Source organism: Quercus robur, chromosome 10 (assembly GCF_932294415.1).
Source record: "Quercus robur chromosome 10, dhQueRobu3.1, whole genome shotgun sequence".
Lineage (NCBI taxonomy): Eukaryota > Viridiplantae > Streptophyta > Magnoliopsida > Fagales > Fagaceae > Quercus > Quercus robur.
Genome location: NC_065543.1, coordinates 25,184,711 through 25,210,174, shown reverse-complemented (window position 1 = coordinate 25,210,174; position 25,464 = coordinate 25,184,711). Strand labels below are relative to the sequence as shown.

Here is a 25,464-nt window from a genome sequence, read left to right as displayed (position 1 = left end):
CCCTTTCTCCTTGTGGGGTCAATGGCCCTTATGGATTCAAGAAACCCTCATAGATTCAAGGTTATTTTCAGAAGAAAACGTGTTTTGTTTCTCGTTTTCTAGAAGTAGACATGTTCTGCTTCTTGACACTTCCACATTCCTACATCAGTTGGTATCAGAGTCTTGACTTATCCCAATTTGATGGTTAACATATAAGACAATAGCAATTCCAGTGACAGAAAACTTAGCAAGTATCACATGATGTACAATTGGCACTCACAAATATTTTTACTAGGATGCTGTCGTTGGAGCATGGAAATAATAGGGATAACTATCGCAAATACATAACTCATGGGCAACCTATTGGTAAGCAAATTTCATACAGGCCTTATAAGAGAATTGCAAGCTTTAAAGGTTATTTTTATAATTAGATTGCTTGATTGGTTACTTGATCTAGAGGTTTATTTGACTATGAGAATATTTGTGATGGGAATAGTTAAACTTGCACTGTATAAACTTAAAGAGTATGCCTTATGTTGGTGGGAGCGAATACAAACTGATAGAATCCGACAAGGTAAAAAAAAAAAATTCATTCATGGCCAAAGATGAAAAAGATGCTTGCTATCAAATTTTGTCCTTTAAATTGTGATGAACTTTTTTCGTATACAAAACAAGAATATTTTTGGCCAAGAAGTTCACACTTGAATTATTTTGGAGAACCATATATTCCACCATTAAGGGAAGCATTGTTTGTTGAACAACACATTTTTCTTGAATAAAATATAGAAATTTATGAGGAAGTTCATGAAGATCTTATTATAGAAGAAGAACCTAATATAGAGATTGTGGATGAGATTAATGAAGACCTTATTAGAGATTCGGATTATTTTGTCATTTTTCCTATAATCAATGTTTTCTTCAAACCCACTACTATTCAACAAGAGAAAACTAATTCCATCCAATCCAAATGGTTTTGATAAAAAATGTAAGGTTGAATTTATTCAACCATCTAATTGGTTTTATTCCGTGCCAAATTTGCTTGTAATTCAACATTTAGTAACCCTGTATTTAAGTGGGTTTGTTGTAAGGGTAGTGAGTGAGATAGAGTGAAGTTTGCTCAAGAGTGTGCAAGAAAACAAAGACTCGCGGCTGGGACTCGCGAGTGACTCGCGGCTGCAAGCCGCCAGAAGCAGCACACGTGCCAAGCATGCTGGAAGATGAATAGTCATGCTAGCTGGAGTACTACAGGACAAAACAGGACAACTAGCCATACGGTTAACTCGCGACTGGATCTCGCGACTTAGTCAAGCCGCGAGGTCAAGCCGCGAGCCACCCCTGTTTTGTAAAACCTGACGTTTCACATTCCTCTCCCACTCCAGTATAAATACCCCTTTTACCCACGATTGAAAGAGAGCTTCCAGAGAGAATTTTGAGAGAGAAACCCTAAAGAAAAACCAGATTGTTTCACCCACAATCTCTACCTTAGAGTCTCTTCAAATTCCTCAGCTCTCTTCCTCTCCATTGTCAAATCCTTGAGAGGCATTATACCAAACCTGGTTCTCACCATCATCATCACTGTGAGACAGTTGTTTGGATTTCTGGGAAGCAGTTAGGAAGGAACCAATCTTCGTTGGTTGATGCTACGGTCTAGTAGCGGAATCCGGGAAGTTAGAAAAGAAAAAGGTTCGGCGCAACCTCGTTGGAGCAAGAAGCTTGGAGGGCTTAGGTGCACTGGGTAGATTAGGCTTGGAGGGTCTATTACTGTCCTTGTATCCCAACTGTATTTTCTAGTAGATTGTTTACCGCTTGGAGGGCGGCGGAGAGGTTTTTCGCCAAGGACTTCGGTTTCCTCTTCGATAACACATCGCGTGTTGTCTTTGTGTTTGCATCTTCCTTCCTCTCTATCTTTGCCTATTTATTATCTGTTGTGGATTTTATTTTGTTATGGCTTAGATAGTTTTTAACCAATTTCATATTATAGCATGTGTTAAGTTTCCGCACACTAGTTGTTTGACATATTACTTGAATTGGTTAAGTTGTAATTTGGGGGTCTAAACGTTCAAAGGTGTTTTGTACACGTTTTTGAACTTTCAATTGGTATCAGAGCGGGTACACTGCTATTGGTTTCATTACCATTGTGTGATCCTTGACTCCCTTTTGAGATGGATAGGTCTCAATCCCTAAATGCACCTCCATATTTTGATGGTAGTAATTATGTTTTTTGGAAGGTTCGCATGAGAGCTTTTCTGTGTTCTATTGATGAATCCGTTTGGGATGCAGTTGAGATTGGTTGGACCAAACCTGAGGCAGCCAAATCCACATGGGATAAGGCAGCACTTGCTGCATCTAATGCTAACAGTAAAGCACTCAATGCTATTTTCTGTGGTGTGTCTCCAGATGAATTTCACAGGATTTCTCACATTACCATTGCCAAAGAAGCATGGGAGATTCTGGAAACCACTTATGAAGGCACGAAGAAAGTGAAAGACACCAAGTTACAAATGCTGACCACTCGGTTTGAGGAGCTCAAAATGAGTGAGGATGAGTCTTTTGACTCTTTCTATGGAAAGCTAAATGAGGTGGTTGTCAGTAAGTTCAACTTGGGGGAGAAAACGAAGGACTCAAAGATTGTAAGGAAGATCCTTCGATCATTGCCGGAAAGTTTTCGTGCTAAAGTGACAGCAATTGAAGAGAGCAAGGATCTTGATGACATCAAAGTACAGGAGCTGGTTGGTTCTCTGCAGACTTATGAGATGTCGCTGCCAAATCAACGGAAGAGTAAATCCCTTGCTCTAAAGACCATAAATGAGAAGGTGGAAGATCAAGACTCATTAGGAGAAGATGTGGTTGACAAAGATGTAGCTTACCTTGTCAAAAATTTCATAAAGTTCTTGAAATTCAAAAATAATGGCAAATTTGATGATAAAAGAAAATTCCAAAGTTCTGGAAGGGAGAAGAGGGATTTCAAAAAGAAAGATGGAAAAGAATCCCAACCCATACAAGGTGTCACTTGTTTCGAATGCAACGGGCATGGACACTTTAAGAAGGAATGTCCGAATTATTTGAAATCGAAAGGTAAAGTATATGCCACGACCTTGAGTGACTCGGATTCCTCTGACTCAGAGTCTAAAGAAAGCTGTGATGGAGAGGGGAACTATTCAGCTTTTATGACTATTGCTCATGTTGAGTCTTCGGATGAGTTGAATCTGCTTGTATGAGACCTTGGAGAACATAGTGATGATGAATCACTAGGAATTGTTGAAGAATCAGATGCTGAAGAAGATGAAAGCACAGCAAATCTTCAAGAGAATTATAACTCACTCTTGGAGAAGTCGGGTGAGTACACAAGGGTGGCCAAGGCTGCTGTGAGAAAAATGAAGAAGGCTGAGGAGGACTACAAAAGTCTCCTAATTCGATATAGGGAGGCCAAATGTGAGATAGAAACACTGAATGGTGAGTTGTCCGAAACTTACACAAAAGTGAGATTTCTTGAGAATGAGGTTGTGCAAGCGAATGCTAAAATAGAGAGGGTCACCACCAAGAAGCTAGATGATGTTATATCATCTCAAAAGAGCTTTTCAGACAAATCCGGATTGGGATATACCGGAGGAAGTAGTTCATCTGGAAATGTCACTAAAGAAGTGAAGTTTGTAAAGGCCAAAGATCCAGTTGTAGTTGACCTTACTGGTGAGAAGCTCGAGGTGGAGGAGAAGAAGAATGTGGTGAACCAACGGATGCTGAATTCCCGTAATCAGTCTGTGGGCAGGTCTGAATCTCGTGCCAAGTCACGTCCACGACCACAAAGAGGTCCGAGAGGAACTTATGTGTGCCATTATTGCAGACTTCAAGGGCATACTTGACCAAATTGCCAAAAGCTAAGAGTAAAGAACAGTGCAACTCCTCAAAGGTCAGGAGGACCCAGAAATGATAGGAGAATTTGGGCAGGTGATCAATCTAGAGATCAAAATGGAGATCCCGGAATGATGAACGTGATGAAGATGATTGGTGCATTCCCCAACTGCTTGGAAAGCTTCTCACGAAGGTTTGAAAGCCCTAACTCCCGTACCCAATCCTATAAGGAAATCACCCCAAACGCAAGTGACATGTGGGTGAAAATGGGTACTCATGCATAAGCATTACAACATGTCCATGCATTAATACTTCCTATGCTTTGCGACAATGTTTGTTTGGTTTGCTTGCTGTTTTTGATGTTGGTTGTTTGCTTGTCTACTTGTGAATATTTTTAATTTTGTTTTATCAATCTTTTTGTTTCTTGTGTCAAACATCCAAAAATCACATAAAAAATTAGAAAATCAAAAAGCTTGATTGACTTTGTTGAGTTTTGTCTCAAAACTTGTTTTGCCTTGTACCTTTGTGCTAATGGCTTTGTGCATTTTCGAGCATTGCTTGTTTTCATGCACTTATATCACTGTGGGAAAAATCTTGAAATCTATGTGATTGTTGTAAATAGATCTTCAAACTTGTCATGAATGATTAGTGAATGGTTATGTTGATCTTGAGACATGCATAGACTTGTGTCTATATATCTTCCCACTTTTTATTTTTGTTTTGCTAAAAAGAGCTCACCAAATGTAAATCTCCAAATGAAAAGAGATATTAAGCTGCAAAAGCCTGTCGCACATTCTAGTATTCGACTAGGAAAAAGGGTAAGCGACCTTATATTAAAGTGAATGTTTATTCAAAAAGCCAAAGGCTTGTTCATTAAGATGAAATGTCAAATATCACTCTCACAATGAGAGGTGATTGCCTCAAAAGATCAAAAAGATCAAATGTTATGATTAAAAGTGGAGTAAAATGTAAAGCTCCAAGTCATGTTATCAAGTTTTGTGGGAGGTCATATATACATATTTCTATAATTGAGATAGGTCACATGATCTAGTGCTAATTGTGTATGCCTTGGTTGAATCGATCATTGAAGCTTCACATTAGACGAAGGACTATCTCATTGTTGATATCCACACACAACACACAAGTTTATGTTCAATAAATGCCATATTCATTTGTGTGATTGTACTTGATGAAATGTGTTTTCACATGCTCAATCTTTGTTAATTCAAGCACAAAAAGATTTTTGAGTGTTTTAGGTGTTTTTGGAAAGTATTTTGTTTAAAAAATCTGAAAATTTCAAAAATCCAGTTTTGCCCTGTTTTGGCGGCTCAGTCGCGGGTATGTCAAGTCGCGAGCCTCAGTCGCATCTTCGCTGGTCATTTTTGGCGACTTGTTCGCGAGTGGAAGGTCCAGTCGCGAGGTTTACTCAGAGATTTTCGTGGCTCAGCTCGCGACTCACTCGCGGTTAGACCTTCCAGTCGCGAAAAACACTTAGAAAAATTTTTCAAATTTTTGTTCTTGAGTGCTTTGGCGGCTTGAGCTGGCGACTGTGTGGCGACTTAATCAAGTCGCGAAAAACGCGTGTTTTGCAGAAACAGGAGCAGTTTTTAAACCTCTTTTCAGTTTTCCCTCGAACTTTTGTGACTGTTCATCTTCTCTCTAAACTATCTCCCTCCCAAACACTCCGTGCTCCCATTTCCAATCTCCATTGTTGCATTCTTGTAGCTCAAAATCTTCAAGTCACAGGTATGGGTTTTCAGTTTTGCACTCTTTTCTACTTGATTTTGTGCTTTTCCCTTTGATTTTTCGCATATGTTTGTGATTTAGAAATAGGTTTGTGTTTCGGATTTTGCTCCTTGTTCATGCTTAGCTTGCGAATGATGCTGCTAGAATTTGATTTGATCTTAGTTGTTTCCTTATTGCTCTTCATCCTATGCTTAGCTAAGTGATTCTTCTATTTTATCTGAACTTTGAGCTGTTGAGTTGTTTCAAATTGTTCCTTTTGAGGCTGTGTGTTTTACTGTGCTAAATATGCATGCTCTATTGTGTAAATCTTTTGGGAGCATATGTGAGCTTCACAATGCTGTTTATGAGCCATATCATTTTTCATTATCTGTCTCATTGACATATATCTGCCTTTAGGATAGTTTCTATATCTGTTGCTTTTATATGTGTTTCCTATCTTAGTGATTGATCTAAGTAGCTTATTGTTTAAGTGTTCAAAGTTCATTTGTATGGATGATATCTCTTTGTTAATTACATGGTACTGACTGGTTCTACACATATATTGTTCTATGCTGTTGTGGCCTTTTCTGATTGTTCACAGATGGCTCCCTCACCTCCGAAGAAGAAATCTACTGCAAAGAAGGCTGACAAAAGATTGAAAATGGATTCTAAACTGTTTAGGTCAGTTCATCACTTTGAGAGATACAAGGATAACTTCTTGAATGCAGGAATTATTCAAGAAAGATTTGTAGATTTGGAGGACTTAAGACAAACCTTTATCCCCAGCTGTTTTGAAGGAAGAGGATGGGAAAAGCTTCTGAGTGATTTCCCTGTTGTGTGTGAACCCCTGATTAGGGAATTTTACTCAAATGCTGTGATAAAGGAGAATGAGTTAAGTTGCTGGGTTAGAGGTAAAGAATTCATTTTGGATGCACATGTCATAGATGATGTACTAGGACTTGAAGGATTAGAAGATGAGGAATTTATCAATTACAAGAATAGGAGTGTTTCTATTGAAACAGTTCAACAAAGGATAGGTGGGCAAAGAGAAGGGAAATGTTTGAATACCACTGCCTTTCCAGTGGACATGAGGTGTCTAACAATAATAATGATGTTTAACCTCTATCCCATTAAGAAATTGACTACAATCAATTGTGCTAGAGCAGTTTTTCTGATGGATCTCAAAGAAAAGAATTTCATAGACATAAGTTCCCACATATATGACACCATTGTGGATGAGACAAGAACAACCTCTAGGTCTAAATTGATCTTTCCCAGTTTGCTAATGAGGATTTTTAGAAGGAAGGGTGTTCCAATCCCTCAAGACATCAGTCACATGTCTACACCCTCTGCAATTAACAAGCTTACCTGCAAAAGGATAAGTGTTAGGCTTCCAGGAGAAGAAGATGAAGGTGATGAAGGAGAGGGTGTCCCAATGGAGACTGAAGCAGAGGCAGCAGGGCATGCATCAACATCAACACCCAGGAGGAGTGGCAAAAGGTCTAGAGTTTCAACTTCTTCAGATACACCTCCAGATGCTTTCCAAATCATTCTGGAAAGACTTGATGGGATTAGGGCAGTCCAGACTGAGCACTCTGAGCGGATGAGAGCCATGCAGGACCAGATTGATGTCTTGTCTGCAAAACTTGACAGCTTCACCACTCAGCCTGAACAGTGACCCTTTGGCCATTCCTGTCAAAAAGGGGGAGAAGTTTGTTTCTGTTAATAATGTCATTGATGATTGAGAAGCAGAAAAGCAGCTCTTAAGGGGGAGTAATGAGTTGAGGGGGAGTTGCCAAAATCAGAAACTTTGTTTATATATGTTTATGTTTTGGGTACTTTTAGTGTTTTTATGGTTGTGATACACTGTGTTCTGGTGTATAGCTGTTCCTAACTCTTTACTTATACTCTAGGTTTAAACTTTAATATATTTTGATGATGTTATTCAGGATGTTTTTGTGTTTGTACCCATGTGCTTTTGTAAGCTTTTAGGGTTAATGTTTTATGCATAGTTTGTAGGCTTTATGGTATGTACCTTGCTTAATGCAGCCTTTATGCTATGTTGAAATCAGTACTTTAATCTAAATGTTCTGCATTTTGGTTTATGTACTGTCACTCTTGTGCCCTTGTAGGATTGTTCCTAGATGCATATGTCTTGTGTGTTATGCATTGGTTGAGTGTTGAGCATACAAGTGTCTTGCCTTGTGCTTGTTAACTTGTATGTCCTTATGTTCATTCCAAGTGTGAATGAGCACTGTGATCACTGCCTTGTGGTGTTCACTTGGTTGATCAAGTCATGGTTTGTTTATTAACTCCATCTTTGCTTGATCACATATTGCCTGTTTCATATGCATTTATAATTTTCTGCTTACAATGATCATGGTGTATTGTTGTGTTTCAGGAGTATTATGTTCATATGATTCAAGTGCTTCACAGCTTCTAGAGTTAGGTGTGAGTGAGTTTTGTTCAACTGTTCCCAACTCACATGTTAAGTCTAGAGTTTGTTTTAGGGTTTTGTCACGGAATAGCCAAAGGGGGAGATTGTAAAGTTGAATTTATTCAACCATCTAATTGGCTTTATTCCGTGCCAAATTTGCTTGTAATTCAGCATTTAGTAATCCTGTATTTAGGTGGGTTTGTTGTAAGGGTAGTGAGTGAGATAGAGTGAAGTTTGCTCAAGAGTGTGCAAGAAAACAGAGACTCGCGGCTGGGACTCGTGGGTGACTCGCGGCTGCAAGCCGCCAGAAGCAGCACACGTGCCAAGCATGCTGGAAGATGAACAGTCATGCTAGCTGGAGCACTACAGGACAAAACAGGACAACTGGCCATACGGTTAACTCGCGACTGGATCTCGCGACTTAGTCAAGCCGCGAGGTCAAGCCGCGAGCCACCCCTGTTTTGTAAAACCTGACGTTTCACATTCCTCTCCCACTCCAGTATAAATACCCCTTTTACCCACGATTGAAAGAGAGCTTCCAGAGAGAATTTTGAGAGAGAAACCCTAAAGAAAAACCAGATTGTTTCACCCACAATCTCTACCTTAGAGTCTCTTCAAATTCCTCAACTCTCTTCCTCTCCATTGTCAAATCCTTGAGAGGCATTATACCAAACCTGGTTCTCACCATCATCATCACTGTGAGACAGTTGTTTGGATTTCTGGGAAGCAGTTAGGAAGGAACCAATCTTCATTGGTTGATGCTACGGTCTAGTAGCGGAATCCGGGAAGCTAGAAAAGAAAAAGGTTCGGCGCAACCTCGTTGGAGCAAGAAGCTTGGAGGGCTTAGGAGCACTGGGTAGATTAGGCTTGGAGGGTCTATTGCTGTCCTTGTATCCCAACTGTATTTTCTAGTGGATTGTTTACCGCTTGGAGGGCGGCGGAGAGGTTTTTCGCCGAGGACTTCGGTTTCCTCTTCGATAACACATCGCGTGTTGTCTTTGTGTTTGCATCTTCCTTCCTCTCTATCTTTGCCTATTTATTATCTGCTGTGGATTTTATTTTGTTATGGCTTAGATAGTTTTTAACCAATTTCATATTATAGCATGTGTTAAGTTTCCGCACACTAGTTGTTTGACATATTGCTTGAATTGGTTAAGTTGTAATTTGGGGGTCTAAACGTTCAAAGGTGTTTTGTACACGTTTTTGAACTTTCAAAAAAGTCTCAACGCAACGGCTGTCATGGTTTGCGGTATCCATGGAAGTACAGGTATTGATCTAGGATCAAAAAACTCAATCAGTGAACTTTCTGACGGAGTAAAGGAGCCCAACAGTTCCTCTGTCGTTGCAAAATTTGATGATAGAAAGTCTCACTTCAGCAACCTCTCGAACGGAGTCAATATCTGCAACAAAGTTTGTTCAATTGAGCAAATGATCACACCAAAGAAAAAAATAATAATAATAATAATAATAAAATAAGTACACACACAAACACACATATATATAAATCAAGACTATGCAATATGGAAGTAGTGAACTAACGATACTACTTTTCATATAGTCCATAAAAAATATGAAAAAGAAAATAAAAAGTCAGAAAAAAGCAAAACAAGATAAAGTAAAATTGATTTCATGTTTTCCCTATATAATTTGCTAGCATTTCATGCTTGACCATGGCCATTTCTGAGCTTGTCTACTACTTTTTCATCCAAGTCTCAGTTAAAGACTTGTATTTATACCGTGTGTGTAATGTTGGAAAATCTAGTTTTGCATCTCATACAAAACACACAGTGAAAGCAACAATCACTGATCTACTTCATTCATGAGAGATAACATGTACCCTTGAATTCTAGAACAAAGAATAGAAAGCGTACCTTGATGCAGTGAAATTCAAAACCAAGACTTGAGAATACCTTTAATCTTCATCTCAAGTCCACATGGTGCCCAAGAAGTGTGGTCTCTCAATCAGTCTTTTTGTATGATGATTCTCAAAGAAAATTTCTCTTCTTCTCGTTGTAGAGAAAAAATGTTTTATTTTTCTTTTCATCATACGAACATTCTAACTACCTTAGTAGTTACTTATTTAATAAATCTTATTAAATAAAAGCTGATTATCTAATTGGGTTAGCCTTTTTGGCCTACCCAATTGGGTTTTAGTTTGTGGCTTGAGATGGGGCCAAACGAAACAAATAAAATTCTAGCTCCAATGGGCCTTGGGCTTTTCTTTCAACTCTTGACAAGTCCAAAGTTACCATTAATTATATTCAATACCAGTATAAGAATATAATTGCACTCTAAGCCTTATTAATAAATTATATCCCAAGACTTTATTATACATGCAACCCCTTCATTAAAATATTCGTTATAATACAAAGTCATGAATGTTGACTGCCACTTTGAAAATTACTACATCTTAATCCTTGAGTACCCGGTTTAATCTTTTATGTTATTCATCATATATTTATGAAATCCAATTTTATAAATATATACTTTAGTAACTCCTTACTAAAGTGGTTGGGCCCAACACTTTGAATAACCAAACCCATTAAACTTATCTCAATGGAATATTTTATATCTCCGTTAAAAGATTATGAATTCCATCTTGAGAATATATGTTTCATTAACACTAAATGCGGCTGCCCAACATACTAAGGTTTTGATCGTGACTTATAGATTTCACTCCTGATATATCAAAGCAATCTACACCTAATGATCAGGTCCATTATTCTCTTAGGATTTAAAGTTGATGTAAATAGAAGTCATGAGATTTATTATTCATTTGACAGTCGTTAGGAGAATAATAAATCTCACAGCGGTCTAGTTCAATATGTCTTAACTCTTAAAACATATCAACATATCAACTAGAAGTCTCCACTTCCATGATTAAGGCAAATCATCTTAGTTGATATGTTATAATCTTCATAGATGAAATGCCCAATTTCATCACCAACTACAAACTAAAATTCTGAGTTTATAAAAAACTTGTGATTTATATCTTCTGTGACTTTTCACATAAATCACATACTATGCATCTCATGGACTATATGATAATGTCTCATTAGTTCATTTATAGATAATCTCATATAATTAAACTATTTAATTATTTATAACATGCTAATAAATTGGTTTTTAGGGCATAAACCCCAACATGTAATTAGTTAAAGACTAGCACAACTAAACCTGGCCTTTCACTACTGTTATAGCTGATGCATTAACTGGTGTGTATCAGTAGAGATACATGTATTTTGTCAAAGATACAAAACATAATATTTGTATAAACATAATGTAGTAGCAGTAGCAAAGATTGTGAGAGGTCTATGTGTTAGGTGTGTGTATATTGTTAGATGGTAGCAGATTGTTGTAATAGCTTGTGTATACCTAGAGTAATTTTCTAATTTCCAATTTCAATCCCCCTACAATTTCAATGTAAATTTTCTCAATAGGATTACTTCCAGATTCCGATGACTTATTTGGGTGGCTCATGAAGGATTTTCACGTCTGCAGAGGGAGGCGTCACTTTCCTCTTATCTTTTTACTGTATTAGATAATTGAGTAACCTAATCTTCATAAGAGAGATAATGATAGTACTCAATAGCTAGGGACTGCAACCGAAGATCCACCACCAATTCACGGAACCTAAGTTTCAAAGAGTGTGGTTCTGTAGTTTTCTTGGACTTATAATATTTCAAACTATTGGAAAATCTGGTTTTGCATCTCATACAAAATACCCAGTGGAAGCAACAAACATGGCTCTACTTCATTCATAAGAGATAACATGTAACCTTGAATTCTAGAACAAAAAATAGCAAGTGTACCTTGATGCAGTGAAATTCAAAACCAAGACTTGAGAATACCTCTAATCAACATCCCAATTCCACATGGTTCCTGAGAAGAGTGGTATCTCAATCAGTCTTTATGTACATTGATTCTCAAAGAAAAGTTCTTTTAAAAGATGTTGTTCTTCTTCTTGTTGTTGTAGAGAAAAATGGTTTTCTTTTCTTTTCATCATACGTACATTCTAACTACCTAAGCAATTACTTTATTTAATAACTTTTATTACATATCTACAACTATTTTGTGTTGGCTTTAATTTCGTGCCAAATTTGATTGTAATTATGTTCAGTTTTTTGTACCCTATATTATATGTGGGATTTCTTTGTAAGGGTTGTGTGTGTGAGAGAGTGTAAAGACTCAAGGCAAATTGAAAATCAAAGAAGTTTTCACCGGTAGCTCGCGAGTAGCCTTCCTACAAAGTAAAGCATGTGTTTAGCACATGACTAAAATGCGAAGGGTCATGACAGATGCTAACGGCTGGTTTTCACAAGTGTCTCACGGGCAAGGCCTTCCCGCGAGATACCCACAAAACATTCTGTTTTGCTATTTTGTCATATCTGATACACCTTAGCTCTACCCACACTATATATACCCACCTTACCCAGATATTGAAATGAGTGTTTTTAGAGAGAAAACCCTAGCCATTACCTTTGAGAAAAAGAGATTGTCATACCCACAATCCTCTACACAATCCATTATGGTTTTCCTTAACCCCTACCTCTCCATATCCAAATCCTTGAGAGGTTGATAGCCCAAACACTTACCACACCCATCCCGAGTGTAAAGTGAGATTTTGATACTGCTAAGAAGCATTGGAAGAAGCTATTTGTTTGGTGGATGCAATCGAGCTGAATTGCGTGATCCGGAGAGCTTGAGAAGACAAGGCTTCATCAAGTCAGTTGGTAGCAGGAGCTTGGAGGGCTCAAGTACATGGGATAGACTAGGCTTGAAGGGTCTTTTGTTATTCATGTACTCCAACTTTATTCTCTAGTGGATTGATTTATCGCTTGGAGGGCGGTGAAGAGGTTTTTCGCCAAGTTCTTCAATTTCCTCTTCAATAACACATCAGCGTGTTATCTTGTATTTGCATTATTCTTCCCTACTTTTTTAGCTTTCATTTTACTGTTGTGATTTGATGAATATGGCTTAGAGTAGTTATCTTATTTATTCGCTCACATTTACTCTATTCCACATTTAGTTTAAGTTATAGTGAAATCAACCGAGCTGTAATTTTTAATTTGGGGGTCTAAACAGCTCTTATGTTTTTACACAAATTCAAACTTTCAATTGGTATCAGAGCGGGTAAACTTGCCCTTGCAATGAGCTTTTAGAGTTATTCAAATCAAAGAAGCATGCTAGAATTTTTGTACACATGCTAAAATCTTTGGAACATAGAAATCATGATATTCATAATAGCTTGTGTGAGTCGAATTCTCTAATTGCTAAATATAAGAGAATGAATAGACAATTGTGTGATAAACTTGATTGTTTGAAAAGAAAGCTTCACTCATCTATGAATGAAGTAAAGGAAGATGAATCCTGTTTTAACAGTCAAGAATGTCTATCTCATGCTTGTCTTTTTCTTCATACCGCATTAAAAGTGTTTAATTTGTGTCTGTGGTATCTTGACAGCGGATGTTCAAGGCATATGACAAGAGATAAATCACTATTCAAAACTCTTAAGGAGAAGGAAGACGGCTATGTGACATTTGGAGATGGTAGTCACTCACAAGTTCTTGGAAAGGGAACCGTTGATATTCTGGGACTTCCCTTATTAACCGATGTCCTGTACATCGAAGGATTAAAAGTAAACTTGGGACCATCTTCAATCAACACAATGTTTGAGTGAATTTTTTTTTTTTTAAAACAAAGTTTTTCTCTTTTAGTGGAGACAGACAGAGGAGGTTGCTTTAGGGTTTCCAAAAAATAAGAATTTTTGTTTTTTGGTTTTTTTTTTTTTTTAAATAATGTTGATGTTTAAAAATGTGGGAACTCTAAAAAAATTCAAAGACTTCGATTTTATATATATATATATATATATATATATATATATATATATATATATTACTCGACTTCATAGGCTGGGTTTGGATTGTTTTTTCAGATGCTTTTTTTTTGTTTTTTGGGGGGGTGGGGGAGGGGGGGGGGGGGGGGTGTCAACCACAAAGCAGCCCACGGGTATTTTGTCTAAGTATTTTTGGGCCCTTCTAAAGCTAATTTCAAGTTTTAATTCAAGTGGGTAATGGGCCAATTTGAGTGGGTCTTCGGGCTGTAAATCTGGCTCTCACACTTCGCAAAATTAATGGGCTTTGGTTTTTTTTTTTTTTTTTTTTAAACCCGATTCAACTCAATTTCAGGTGTTTATTTTCATGGATATTGGGCTGACCTTGTGGGTTTCAAGCTTGCTGGTTTATTGTTAAAAAAATAAAAAGCCCTTTAACTGGAGGTTGGCATTATGTGTATATATATATATATATATATATATATAAAACCGAAACCTTTGAAACTCCCACAATTTTTCACATCAGCACAATATTTAAATAAAATTTTCCACGTCAGCACAATATTTAAATAAAATTATCATTTTATTTAAATAAAATTATTTTTGTTTAATCCAAATTTAACAAAGAGTAAAATTTTATCTTTCTAATAAGTCCAGCTTAAACGCAAACTCATCATTATCTCCCCTCCTAAAAAGAGATTGTCTATCATTCAAATTTTAATACATCCAAGAAAGATAAATATTGAAATATATATAAAACCGAAGCCTTTGAAGCTCCCACAATTTTTCACGTCAACACATTATTTAAATAAAATTATCATTTTATTTAAATAAAATTATTTTTGTTTAATCCAAATTTAACAAAGAGTAAAATTTTATCTTTCTAATAAGTCCAGCTTAAACTCAAACTCATCATTATCTCCCCTCCTAAAAAGAGATTGTCTATCATTCAAATTTTAATACATCCAAGAAAGATAAATATTGAAAAAATAAAAAGAGGTTGTTTATCATTCAAAGTCTAATACATGCAAGAGATAACATATAAATACTACTAATTTTCGGCTCAAGAAGAGCACAGCACATCCCACGTCCACAACACAATAGTTTTATGATTTATCTCCCAATCTCCTTTCATTCTCTCACTCTCACGCTTTTGCACAAACAGAAAGAAACCCAGAAACTGATCAGTAAGTTTGAAAAAAGGGTCATAATTGATGGCCAAGTATATGAATATATAGCAAAGCGTGAAATGACCGATGAAGAAATCAAGCGCTATTATGATCAGTTTAATAAGAGCGGGGTAAGTCTTTCTTTCTCAATTTCACTACAATTTTACACATCAATATTATTTGAATAAATAAAACAAAAAATTATGATAACTAAAAAAAAAAAAAAAAAAGACTCACGTTGAAAATAGGACTCAAAAAACAATTACCACCTTTATATTATTATCAATAGAATTTCAATTCAACATATGTGGATATTTGTTTATATTGTTAATAATGAATTTTATCTTTTATGTCAAATTTCTTATTTGCTTTCACATGTGCATGAACTTTTCTTTCTATCTTATTCTTTTATTATGCTTAGAATTGATTTTCTTTTGAGCATTTGGGTTAATCTCCACATTTATATTTACATTGTTTTTGTGGGTTTGGTTTTTGGGTTGGAATTTCTATTAATTATTTTATATTGTATATGGCAAATAAAGCATCTCTAATTTTTTGGAGAAAAATCAAAGTTGCAACCTATGTCTTTTGATAAATTTTTATTTGGTATATTATATATAAATTTGTTGAACTTGGTTGGTTTTGAAGTAGAATTTGGGGATTCTATAAATTTTGAAGTTTTAGGTTTGAAGTTTTTAGTATTTGCGTTTCAGTAGGTTGATCTTAATTCTTCACCTTAAATGTTTTTTATTTAGGTTCATGTGATTTTTGGTTGATTAATTATTTGTTTGGATTAATTTCAATTAATTATTCCTCAAAACATAGTCTTTGTTTATATCTTTGCAGTTTATATTAGTTTTGAGTGTGTCTATATATATATACATAACTATTGGGAGTTTTCCAAAAGTATAGAAGTTAAATATTTCTTCATTTTTAAAAAAATACTAATTAGCAAAATGTCTAATTATTCATTGTTGAATTTTTTTTTCATAGTTAATAACTTTTCCGTGCATCGCACGGGTTAGCGACTAGTTTTTTTAATTTCTGTGCATTTGATCAAAATAAGGAACAACTAATTTGGCTGTTCAAGGCAGCATTAGTAGTAATATTGTTCGGTTATACTTTAGGGCATCGAGAATTAATTCTAATCACACCAACTTTTCTGTAAAGTCAAATTTTGTTTGTTATTAGATGCAGATGGGATTATCACATCATGCACATGGCATGCGAGAAAAAGATCATATCCATTCTGCACGTTCATCCTTCAGATTAAGCCAAATATCGATCTTACCTACTTTAAGATTAAACATAAGTTTTGAACAGGTCATAAGTTGCACATTTCGTCCAAAAATGTATTGACAAAGATGAGAATATGGGAATACAAACTTCGCAGCATTGAGGAAATTTGACTGTCTCACATTAACACATAAAAGACTCGTGATGACAGTTATATATTAGACAATTCTCAGTTATTTTTTTCATGTAGTAGCAGTAGCAAAGATTGTGAGAGGTCTATGTGTTAGGTGTGTGCATATTGTTAGATGGTAGCAGATGGTTGTAATAGCTTGTGTATACCTAGAGTAATTTTCTAATTTCCAATTTCAATCCCCCTACTTGTAATTTTACAATTTCAATGTAAATTTTCTCAATAGAATTACTTCCAGAGTTCGATGACTTATTTGGGTGGCTCATGAAGGATTTTCACATCTGAAGAGGGAGGCATCACTTTCCTCTTATCTGTTTACTGTATTAGATAATTGAGTAACCTAATCTTCATAAGAGAGATAATGATAGTACTCAATAGATAGGAACTGCAACTGAAGATCCACCACCAATTCATGGAACCTAAGTTTCAAAGAGTGTGGTTCTGTAGTGTTCTTGGACTTATAATATTTCAAATTGTTGGAAAATTTGGTTTTGTATCTCATACAAAACACACAGCGAAAGCAACAAACACAGATCTATTTCATTCATAAGAGATAACATGTAATCTTGAATTCTAGAACAAAAAATAGCAATTAGAGTCTTATTGGAGCTAAGTTGACAAATAAGCTCAAGGCCCATTGGAGCTAGAGTCTTATTTGTTTTCTTTGGTCCCATCTTAAGCCACAAACTAAAGCCCAATTGGGTAGGCCCAAAATCTAACCCAATTAGATAATTAGTTTTTATTTAATAATAGTTATTAAATAAAGTAACTGCTAAGATAGTTAAACATACGTACGATTAAAAGAAGAGAAAATAGTTTTCCCTACAAAATTTTGGGAATACACTTATCCAAAGGAAAATCAACATACATAAAGACTGATTGAGAGACCACTCTTCTCGGCACCATGTGGAATTGAGATGTTGAATAAAGGTATTCTCAAGTCTTGGTTTTGAATTTCACTACATCAAGGTACGCTTTCTATTCTTTGTTCTAGAATTCAAGGTTACATGTTATCTCTAATGAATGAAGTAGATTCGTGTTTGTTGCTTCCATTGTGTGTTTTGTATATGAGATGCAAAACTAGTTTTTCCAACATCTTTAGGGCTAGCTTTATTAAAATCGGTAAAATCCACACATACCCTCCATTTTCCCGATTTCTTCTTCACTACCACAGTGTTAGCCAGCCATTCGGGGTAAAAAGCTTCTTTGATCACCCCAACTTGCTTAAGCTTATTCACCTCTTCATTTACTGCCTCAGCGTGTTCCTTTGAAGAGTGCCGAGGTGGTTGCCTTTTCAATACAGCCATAGGACTTACATTCAGATGTTGGCATATAAAATCTGGGTCAACTCCAGGCACCTCGTATGCATTCCATGCAAAAACATCTATATTCTTCCTCAAGAAATTTAAAAGTTCTTCCTTTTCAATAGGGAATAGTTAAGTTCCCACCTTAAAATACCTATCTTTGTCCAAACTGAGCATCACCTTCTCCAATTCCTCATAAAGCAAACCCCTCATATCAGTCTCGGGTTCGCCTTTGGACTCCATTAATTGCTACGAAGTCTCCTCTGGAGCCGAAGTAACCCTTTTTATTGATTGGTTCCTGATAGCAGCCACCAAGCATTGCCTAGCCATTGTTTGGCTTCCCACAAGTTCGCAAATTCGCCCTTCGATAGGAAACTTAACCTTCATATGCAAGGTTGATGACACTACTCCCATGGCGTGGAGCCAAGGCCTTGCTAAAATGGCCGCATAAGGAGAATAGGCTTCAACTACTATAAAGTTCACTTCCACCACTTCATTCCCTGCTTGCACGGGTAGTTTGATCATCCCATGAGGGATTACCATTCTCCCGTCAAACCCCAACGGAGGGGAATCATATTTGCTCAAATCATCAGGCTTGAGATTCAATCCCTTATATAAGTCCGAGTACATAATTTCCGCCTCACTTCCCTGGTCTACTAGTACCCTCTTTACATCATACCCTCCAATACGAAGGGTCACCACCAGGGCATCGTCATGAGGTTGCAAAGTTCCAATTTTATCTTCTTCCGAGAAGCCTAAGGTCAACAGTGTCTCAAACTTAACCCTTTTGGATTCTTGGATCCACTCCTCAAGCTCTGGCTTCAAGGCCACAAATATGACACCTGATAGAGAGCTTGCATTTTGCCTTAGGGTGGCAAAGATCTCATTAATGGTTCCCAAGGGTGGCCAAGGAGTAGCTCCTCTTTGATACCCTGCTCCAATTTGACTTCCTTGCCCCGAAGGCTGGTGCATGAACTGTTTTAGTTTCCCTGATTTCATCAACTGGTCTAAATGATCACGCAAGGTCCTACAGTCTTCGGTGGTGTGTCCTCTATCTTGGTGGTACTAGCAATAAAGGCTTTGATTGTGCTTAGATGGATCTCCTCCCATCTTATTTGGCCACTTGAAATAAGGTTCATTCTTTATTTTGTTGAAGATCTGGTACACTGGCTCCTTAAACACCGAGCTAACTACTTGTGCATTGGCCCTTGATGACTGGTTAACAAATTCTCTTCTGGGTCAACTGTGGTTATACCCCTTCAGCCGAGGATCTTTCCTTTCAAGGAGGAAGACTTTGGCCTTTCCCTTCCCTTGAGTTTAATCCTCCTCTACCCACTTATGTTTGTCAATGCAGTCCATAAGCTGACGCATACTTCAGGCAGGTTTCATGGTTAGTGATTTTCTCAAGTCATGGTTCGTTGGAAGCCTAACCTTAAAGGTTCTTATGGCCACATCTTCGAAATCCTCGTCTATTTCATTAAATGTTTCCCAATACCTATCCGAATAGGTTTTCAAAGTTTCTCATTCTCTTATCACCATGGATAATAAGGAATCCAAAGGTCTAGGAACCCTGCTGCATGTCACAAATCTTGCTCCAGAAACTCTTGTTAGCTTTTCATAAGAACTTATCAAACCCTCTTCCAGCTCATTGAACCATCTCATGGCAACAGGCCCAAGGCTGGAAGGAAACACTTTGCACAAGAAGGCCTTATTCCTCGAATGAATGGCCATTCTTTGGTTGAAGTGGCTCACATGTTCCACAAGGTCGGTCCTTCCATTATAGATAGTAAAGGTAGGTTGAGTGAAGCAATGAGGAAGCTTAGCCCTATCAATTCTGCGCGCAAAGGGTGATTTGGAAATTTGACGTAGAGCTTTACTCATTGCATCATTTCCCATGTTCCTAGGAGATGAGCTCCTACTTCATCTTCTACTATGCCTCTCCACCTTATCTAAGCGTGAAGACTTCTTCCAAATCAGATCCTAAGCATGATGGGGGTTTTCAATCTCCTTAAACACACGCCCTATGGTGCAATTTCTTCAGTAAGTTATCAACCTCCAGCCTGAGATTTCGAGTCCTTGACTGACTTTCATTAGTATGTTCGGTATGTTCTATTTCCACCCTCACGCTAGGGGTTCGATTATGCTCTCGATCTCTCCTTCACTCCAAATTAACAAAATGATCTACACGTTGAGAGCCAATGGATTCCTCTCTATTCTGTCTGGAGTTAGCCATAGTTTGGATAAAGAAGATTGCAGATGGTTCCCACAGACAGCACCAATTATAAGTGTGGCAAAGAGAAAGGCCCAAGCCCACTAAGAATAATGGTGCCTTGTCCTACAAATCTTGCCCCAAACAATAAATTTTTAAGAGAATGGGTTTTAAACTCAAGTGCAATATAAAGATAGGTCTAAGTCTAAGACTCTTGAATCCAAAGTAACATATTTAATGTATTCAAAACAACAAATGAAGGTAATATCCTCCTCGAGTAGATCCAAGGATAAATCTCTTATTAATAAGTTAAGCTCAAGTCCCTTTACAAGGTAATCCTTAGTTCTCTCTCTTGTTTCTCTTTTCTTGGATATTGTTCACCCCCCTTTTCTGGGGGGTTCCCTCTCTTTTATAGTCCTTTCCTTAGCATCCTAGCCCACCACATGTATGCTTCAAGTGATCCTTTAGGATACTTGTTCCATCAGGACCCTTCTGGAGGTGGTAGAGAAAGTTACTAGCTGTGATGTTGCTGTTCAAGGGTCATTTTCTCGTTAATGCAGCTGATTAAGCTGGTGCAGAGCATTAAATGCGAAGGTGGGAGGTGTCTTCTTCAGGAAACTTCCTCCCACCACCCTCGCAAATCCCGTTATCTCCTGTTGCTATCCTTTCCCTTTTCCTTAGGCTTCAATGGGGTACCAGTCATCCTTCAGCTCTCTTGCTTTCCTCAGGTGAGCGCAGTCCTTGCAGTTTGCCTATCTTTTTTTACTTGAATTGGATAATTTCATCCTCGGATTGGGCTCCTCGGTCCTCGGCTCCCTCACACCTTCAGTATATCACTTTGGTTATTTTTTGCATATTTGGGATCCAAAATTGAAAGTTTTAAAACTTCAAGATGTGGTGTTATCATGCTGTCTAGCACCACTGAAAATTTGAATTTTTTTTTTCATCACCAATAAGATAACTTTAAAATTGAGCATCATTTGATTGAATGAAATTATAAATTATAAGACTTAAAATTCATTGGCTTTTTTTAGTATAGTTGCTTATTTTAGCTTAACTTTATATCCTGGAGATGTATATGAATCTTCTTAGGATGATGATGTTTGCTGGTAGATAAACAAGTTTCACAAAAAAATTTACCAAATAATGAAAAACTAATATTGAAAATGGAACTTCAACATTTTGAGCATGATATAGTTCAACATGTGGACTTCCAAAAAATGTTTAATATATTAGAATTGTGCGAATGAATATTTTAGAAAAATCAATAGCCTACCAATCTATTTACATATAGTGATTATAATTGTATATGCTCTTTGGTTTCTACTCTCTGCTCCAACTATAGAACAAGCATTTTTCAACATGAAATCAAATGAAAGAGCTGTAATGAAGGCAAAAGAACTTGGTTTTAAATTAGTAGCAAAGATTTGGAATTAATATATCTAGAACCAGAATAGGAAACCACCATGGATGATCTCAGAACCAATTGAAGACCTAGCAAGTTCTACTTAGAGTGTTAAAAACTTGTGAGTGAAAGTTTTTAGGCAATGGTGAATAACACGTGAGTGGAAAGGCCAAAACTTATCTTTTGATTTTCCCACATGTCGTGTGTAAACAATTTTCAACACAGAAATCACTAATGATAGTCCCGATTATATCTTTGTCAATAAAGGAGACAGTGGACGAGAGTAACATCGATCTTCGTCCTTCTTGGTAACCACTAGACGAAGAGGAAGCCATTCACCCACAATCAATGACGAAGCATTACATGACAGTAATAAGCCTCCATATCGTTGGAAAGACATCTTATCATTAACACCCCACAAGGGCATTATAGATACCATATTAAAACCACCATTAAGGCACCACCAACGACTAGAAGGAAGAGACAAGCACATATATATACCAGCACCCCAAGACCTAAAAAAGGTACTGAAACTCTAGCTCATACTCTCTCACACTCTAAGTACTGAATCTTCTTCTTTTCTTCTAGTCATTCTGACTTTATTATCGGAGGCTCTGTGGTAGGCACCACACCGATGACCCACACTTCTTCCATTCATCACTTATCTTTTCAGGACCTAAAAAAGGAAGAGACAAGCACATATATACACCAGCACCCCAAGACCTAAAATAGGAACTGAAACTCTAGCTCATACTCTCTCACACTCTAAGTACTAAATCTTCTTCTTTTCTTCTAGTCATTCTGACTTTATCATCAGAGGCTCTGTGGCAGGCACTACACCGGTGACCCACACTTCTTCCATTCATCACTTATCTTTTCAGGACCTGGTTGGCTATGGACGGCTTCCCATCTGGACTATCATTTTGACTAACAATTTCAACATCATCAGTTTGGCACCATCTGTGGGGAACGACTTTCTTCTCACCTAGGTTCCACTTAACTCACAAGTCCAGATGGAATCCAACACTAACCAAGATCCTACATCATTAGCTCTGCAAATTCAGACACTTGCAGCCACCGTGAAGGAGCTCACCGGACAAAACCAAGAGATGAGGTAGCGACTACAATAAGAAGAAAATCGCTCAGAGACCAACCGGGACGATGACAGAGACAACCAGAGAAAATGACCAAGCACTCCAGAAGGGGCAAACTCGGATCTTCTCAAAGAAATGAGAAAAGAGATGGACGAGTTGAGGAACGCAATCAAGGAGAAAACATACCGAAGCCTAGACAAAATGGTCAGGAAGATAGATTCACCCTTCACCGTGGTGGTCCTGGAATGCCCGGTACCCTCAAATTTTCGTCTACCACAACTCGAGCCATTTGACGGATTGAAGGATCCTTGGGATCACCTTAACACTTTCAAGACGACTTTGGGTCTTCAATAGCCCCTTGATGAGATACTATGTCGTTCCTTCCCCACTACCCTTAAAGGAGCAACCAGGGAGTGGTTCACTAAACTACCAACATTGTCCCTTAATAACTTCAAGCAGCTAGGCAGTTCCTTCCTTCGCCACTTCATTGGCAGGCAACGTCCAAAAAGACCAACTGATCATTTGCTCACCATCAAGCAAGGAGAGAAGGAAACCTTGAAATCATATGTAACGCGTTTCACTTGGGGAACTTTGGAGGTAGACGAAGCAGATAATAAAGTGCAACTAATAACCTTCAAAACTTGAAGTCCAGAGAATTCGTGGTCTCCCCAGTGGAAATGCTCTTGAAGGCACAGAAGTATATGAATGCTGAGGACGCCCTCGCAGCAATAGAAGGAGTAGAGATGCCCAAAGAGAAGAAGAAAGAGAAAGAAGACAACTGAAGAGAGCGAAAAAGGGATCGAGCAGATCACCAGAATGTTGAAGGGAGCAGATGAAGAGATGACAAAAACTTTTGCATAGTAAAGTTCACACCTTTAGTTATGCCCATTGACCAGATTTTGGCGCAGATTAAGCACGAACATTATCTCAAATGGCCTAGGCCATTGCACTCGTCACCCAATGTGTGCAACAAGAGGAAATACTGCCGTTTCCACAAAGATCACGGGCATTATATAGAGGACTGCAGGGACCTGAAGAAGCAGATAGAAGAGCTTATACGAAAAGGGAAGTTGCAGAAGTTCGTGAAGAAGGGATATTCCAGCAAATTCAGGGATGATAACAAAGGTCAACATGAAGACTCTCAGAGGGACAAAGACCACATGCCTCTTCGTCCATAAGTGTCATAGGGGAGATAAAGACCATCATAGGAGGATCGTCTACATGAGGGTCATTCAAGTCCCTCAGGAAGTCATACCAGAGGCAAGTGAATAGCGTTCATAGCATGCCACCTTTAAAGCAAAGGCAGACAGACCAAGATATGCTATTCTCAAAAGAAGATGCCAGAGGGGTGAAATAGCCTCATGATGACCCGTTGGTCATTATGCTTATGATTGAAGGATTCAATACTAGAAGGGTTTTGGTAGACAATAGGAGCTCGGCAGATATCATTTACCTTTCTACCTTCCAGCAGTTAAAAGTAGACCCAAAGAAACTTCGTCCATTCGAATCCCCCCTTATCAGTTTCAATGGAGACAAGGTGTACCCCCAGAGAATAGTAACGCTGACAGTCACAGCTGGCTCGTACCCCCTCCAGGTAACCAATAAACACAACTTCTTGGTAGTAGACTCACCTTTGTCCTACAATGTGATTATAGGAATGCCTACTCTCAATCGTTGGAAAGCAGCCACTTCCATGTATTGCCTGAAGGTGAAGTTCCCAATAGAACGGGGAATTGGGGAAATAAAAGGAGATCAGGTACTGGCATGAGAATGTTATCAGGCCATCTTAGCATCAAAAGAAAACCATACATGGATAATTGAAGAAAAGATGCCAGAAATTGCCGAAAAGCTAGAGTCAATAGAGTTAGTCGAGGGAGATCCAACAAAGACGACCCAGGTAGGAACGAGTTTGAACCTCTAGACAAAGAAAGAAATCATCAACTTTCTAAGGAGTAACCTAGAAGTATTTGCCTGGAGTCATGAAGACATACCTGGCATACCAACAGACATCATTCAACACCGCCTAAATGTGGATCTTGAGAAGAAACCCATCCAGCAGAGAAAGAGAGTTTTCACTCCTAAACGGAACAAAGCAGTCATGGACAAGGTGAACAAACTACTCGCTACTAACTTCATCAGGGAAGTATACTATCCCGAGTGGTTGGCTAACGTCGTCATGGTCAAGAAGGCAAGTGGGAAATGGAGAATGTGTGTTGACTTCACAGATTTGAATAACGCTTGCCCAAAGGACAACTTCCCTCTGCCCAAGATTGACCAGCATATGAACTCAATGGATGGGCACAAGCTTCTTACCTTTATGGACGCTTTCTCCGAATACAACCAAATATAGATGGCAGAGGAGGATCAAGAGAAAACTACCTTCATCACCAGCCAGGGACTCTATTGCTATAGGGTTATGCCTTTCGGTTTAAAGAACGCAGGGGCCACGTACCAGAGACTGGTAAACCAAATGTTCAACAAACAAATTGGGAGGAACGTAGAGGTATATGTGGGCAACATACTCGTCAAAAGTAAAGAAAAGGAAAATCATCTGGATAATCTCAAAGAGACATTCAACACACTCAGGCAATATAGTATGAAGCTGAACCCAGCCAAATGTGCCTTTAGAGTCTCCTCTGGAAAGTTCCTCGGCTTCATGGTATCACAAAGAGGAATAGAAGCAAATCCTAAAAGGTAAGAGCCATCCTCAAGATGTCCTCCGCAAAGATGGTGAAAGAAGTACAATCGCTAATGGGAAGGGTGGCAACCTTCAACAGGTTTGTCTCTAAGGCAACAGAAAAATGTCTTCCTTTCTTCAAGATCTTGAAACAAGCTTTTGTCTGGACAGACGAGTGCGAAGCAGCATTCCAGGAACTAAAGCGTTACCTAAGCAACCCCCCACTCCTGAGTCCATCCAAGGAGGGAGAAGACCTGTTCCTGTACTTAGCCGTGTCCACAACCGTGATGAGCACAACCTTGATTAGTGAAGAAAAAAAGATACAGCGTCCAGTGTATTATGTCAGCCAAGTTTTCC

The 25,464-nt window shown here is 38.0% G+C and overlaps 1 protein-coding gene across 1 annotated transcript; it reads right to left on the bottom strand.

Annotated features, from left to right (window-relative positions):
* Positions 1-17,971: 17,971 nt before the first annotated feature.
* LOC126703972 (uncharacterized) lies at positions 17,972-18,694 on the bottom strand. The gene has a single exon (XM_050403021.1). It carries the CDS (start codon positions 18,692-18,694, stop codon positions 17,972-17,974), a length of 723 nt encoding a protein of 240 aa, XP_050258978.1.
* Between the last annotated feature and the right edge of the window lie 6,770 nt (positions 18,695-25,464).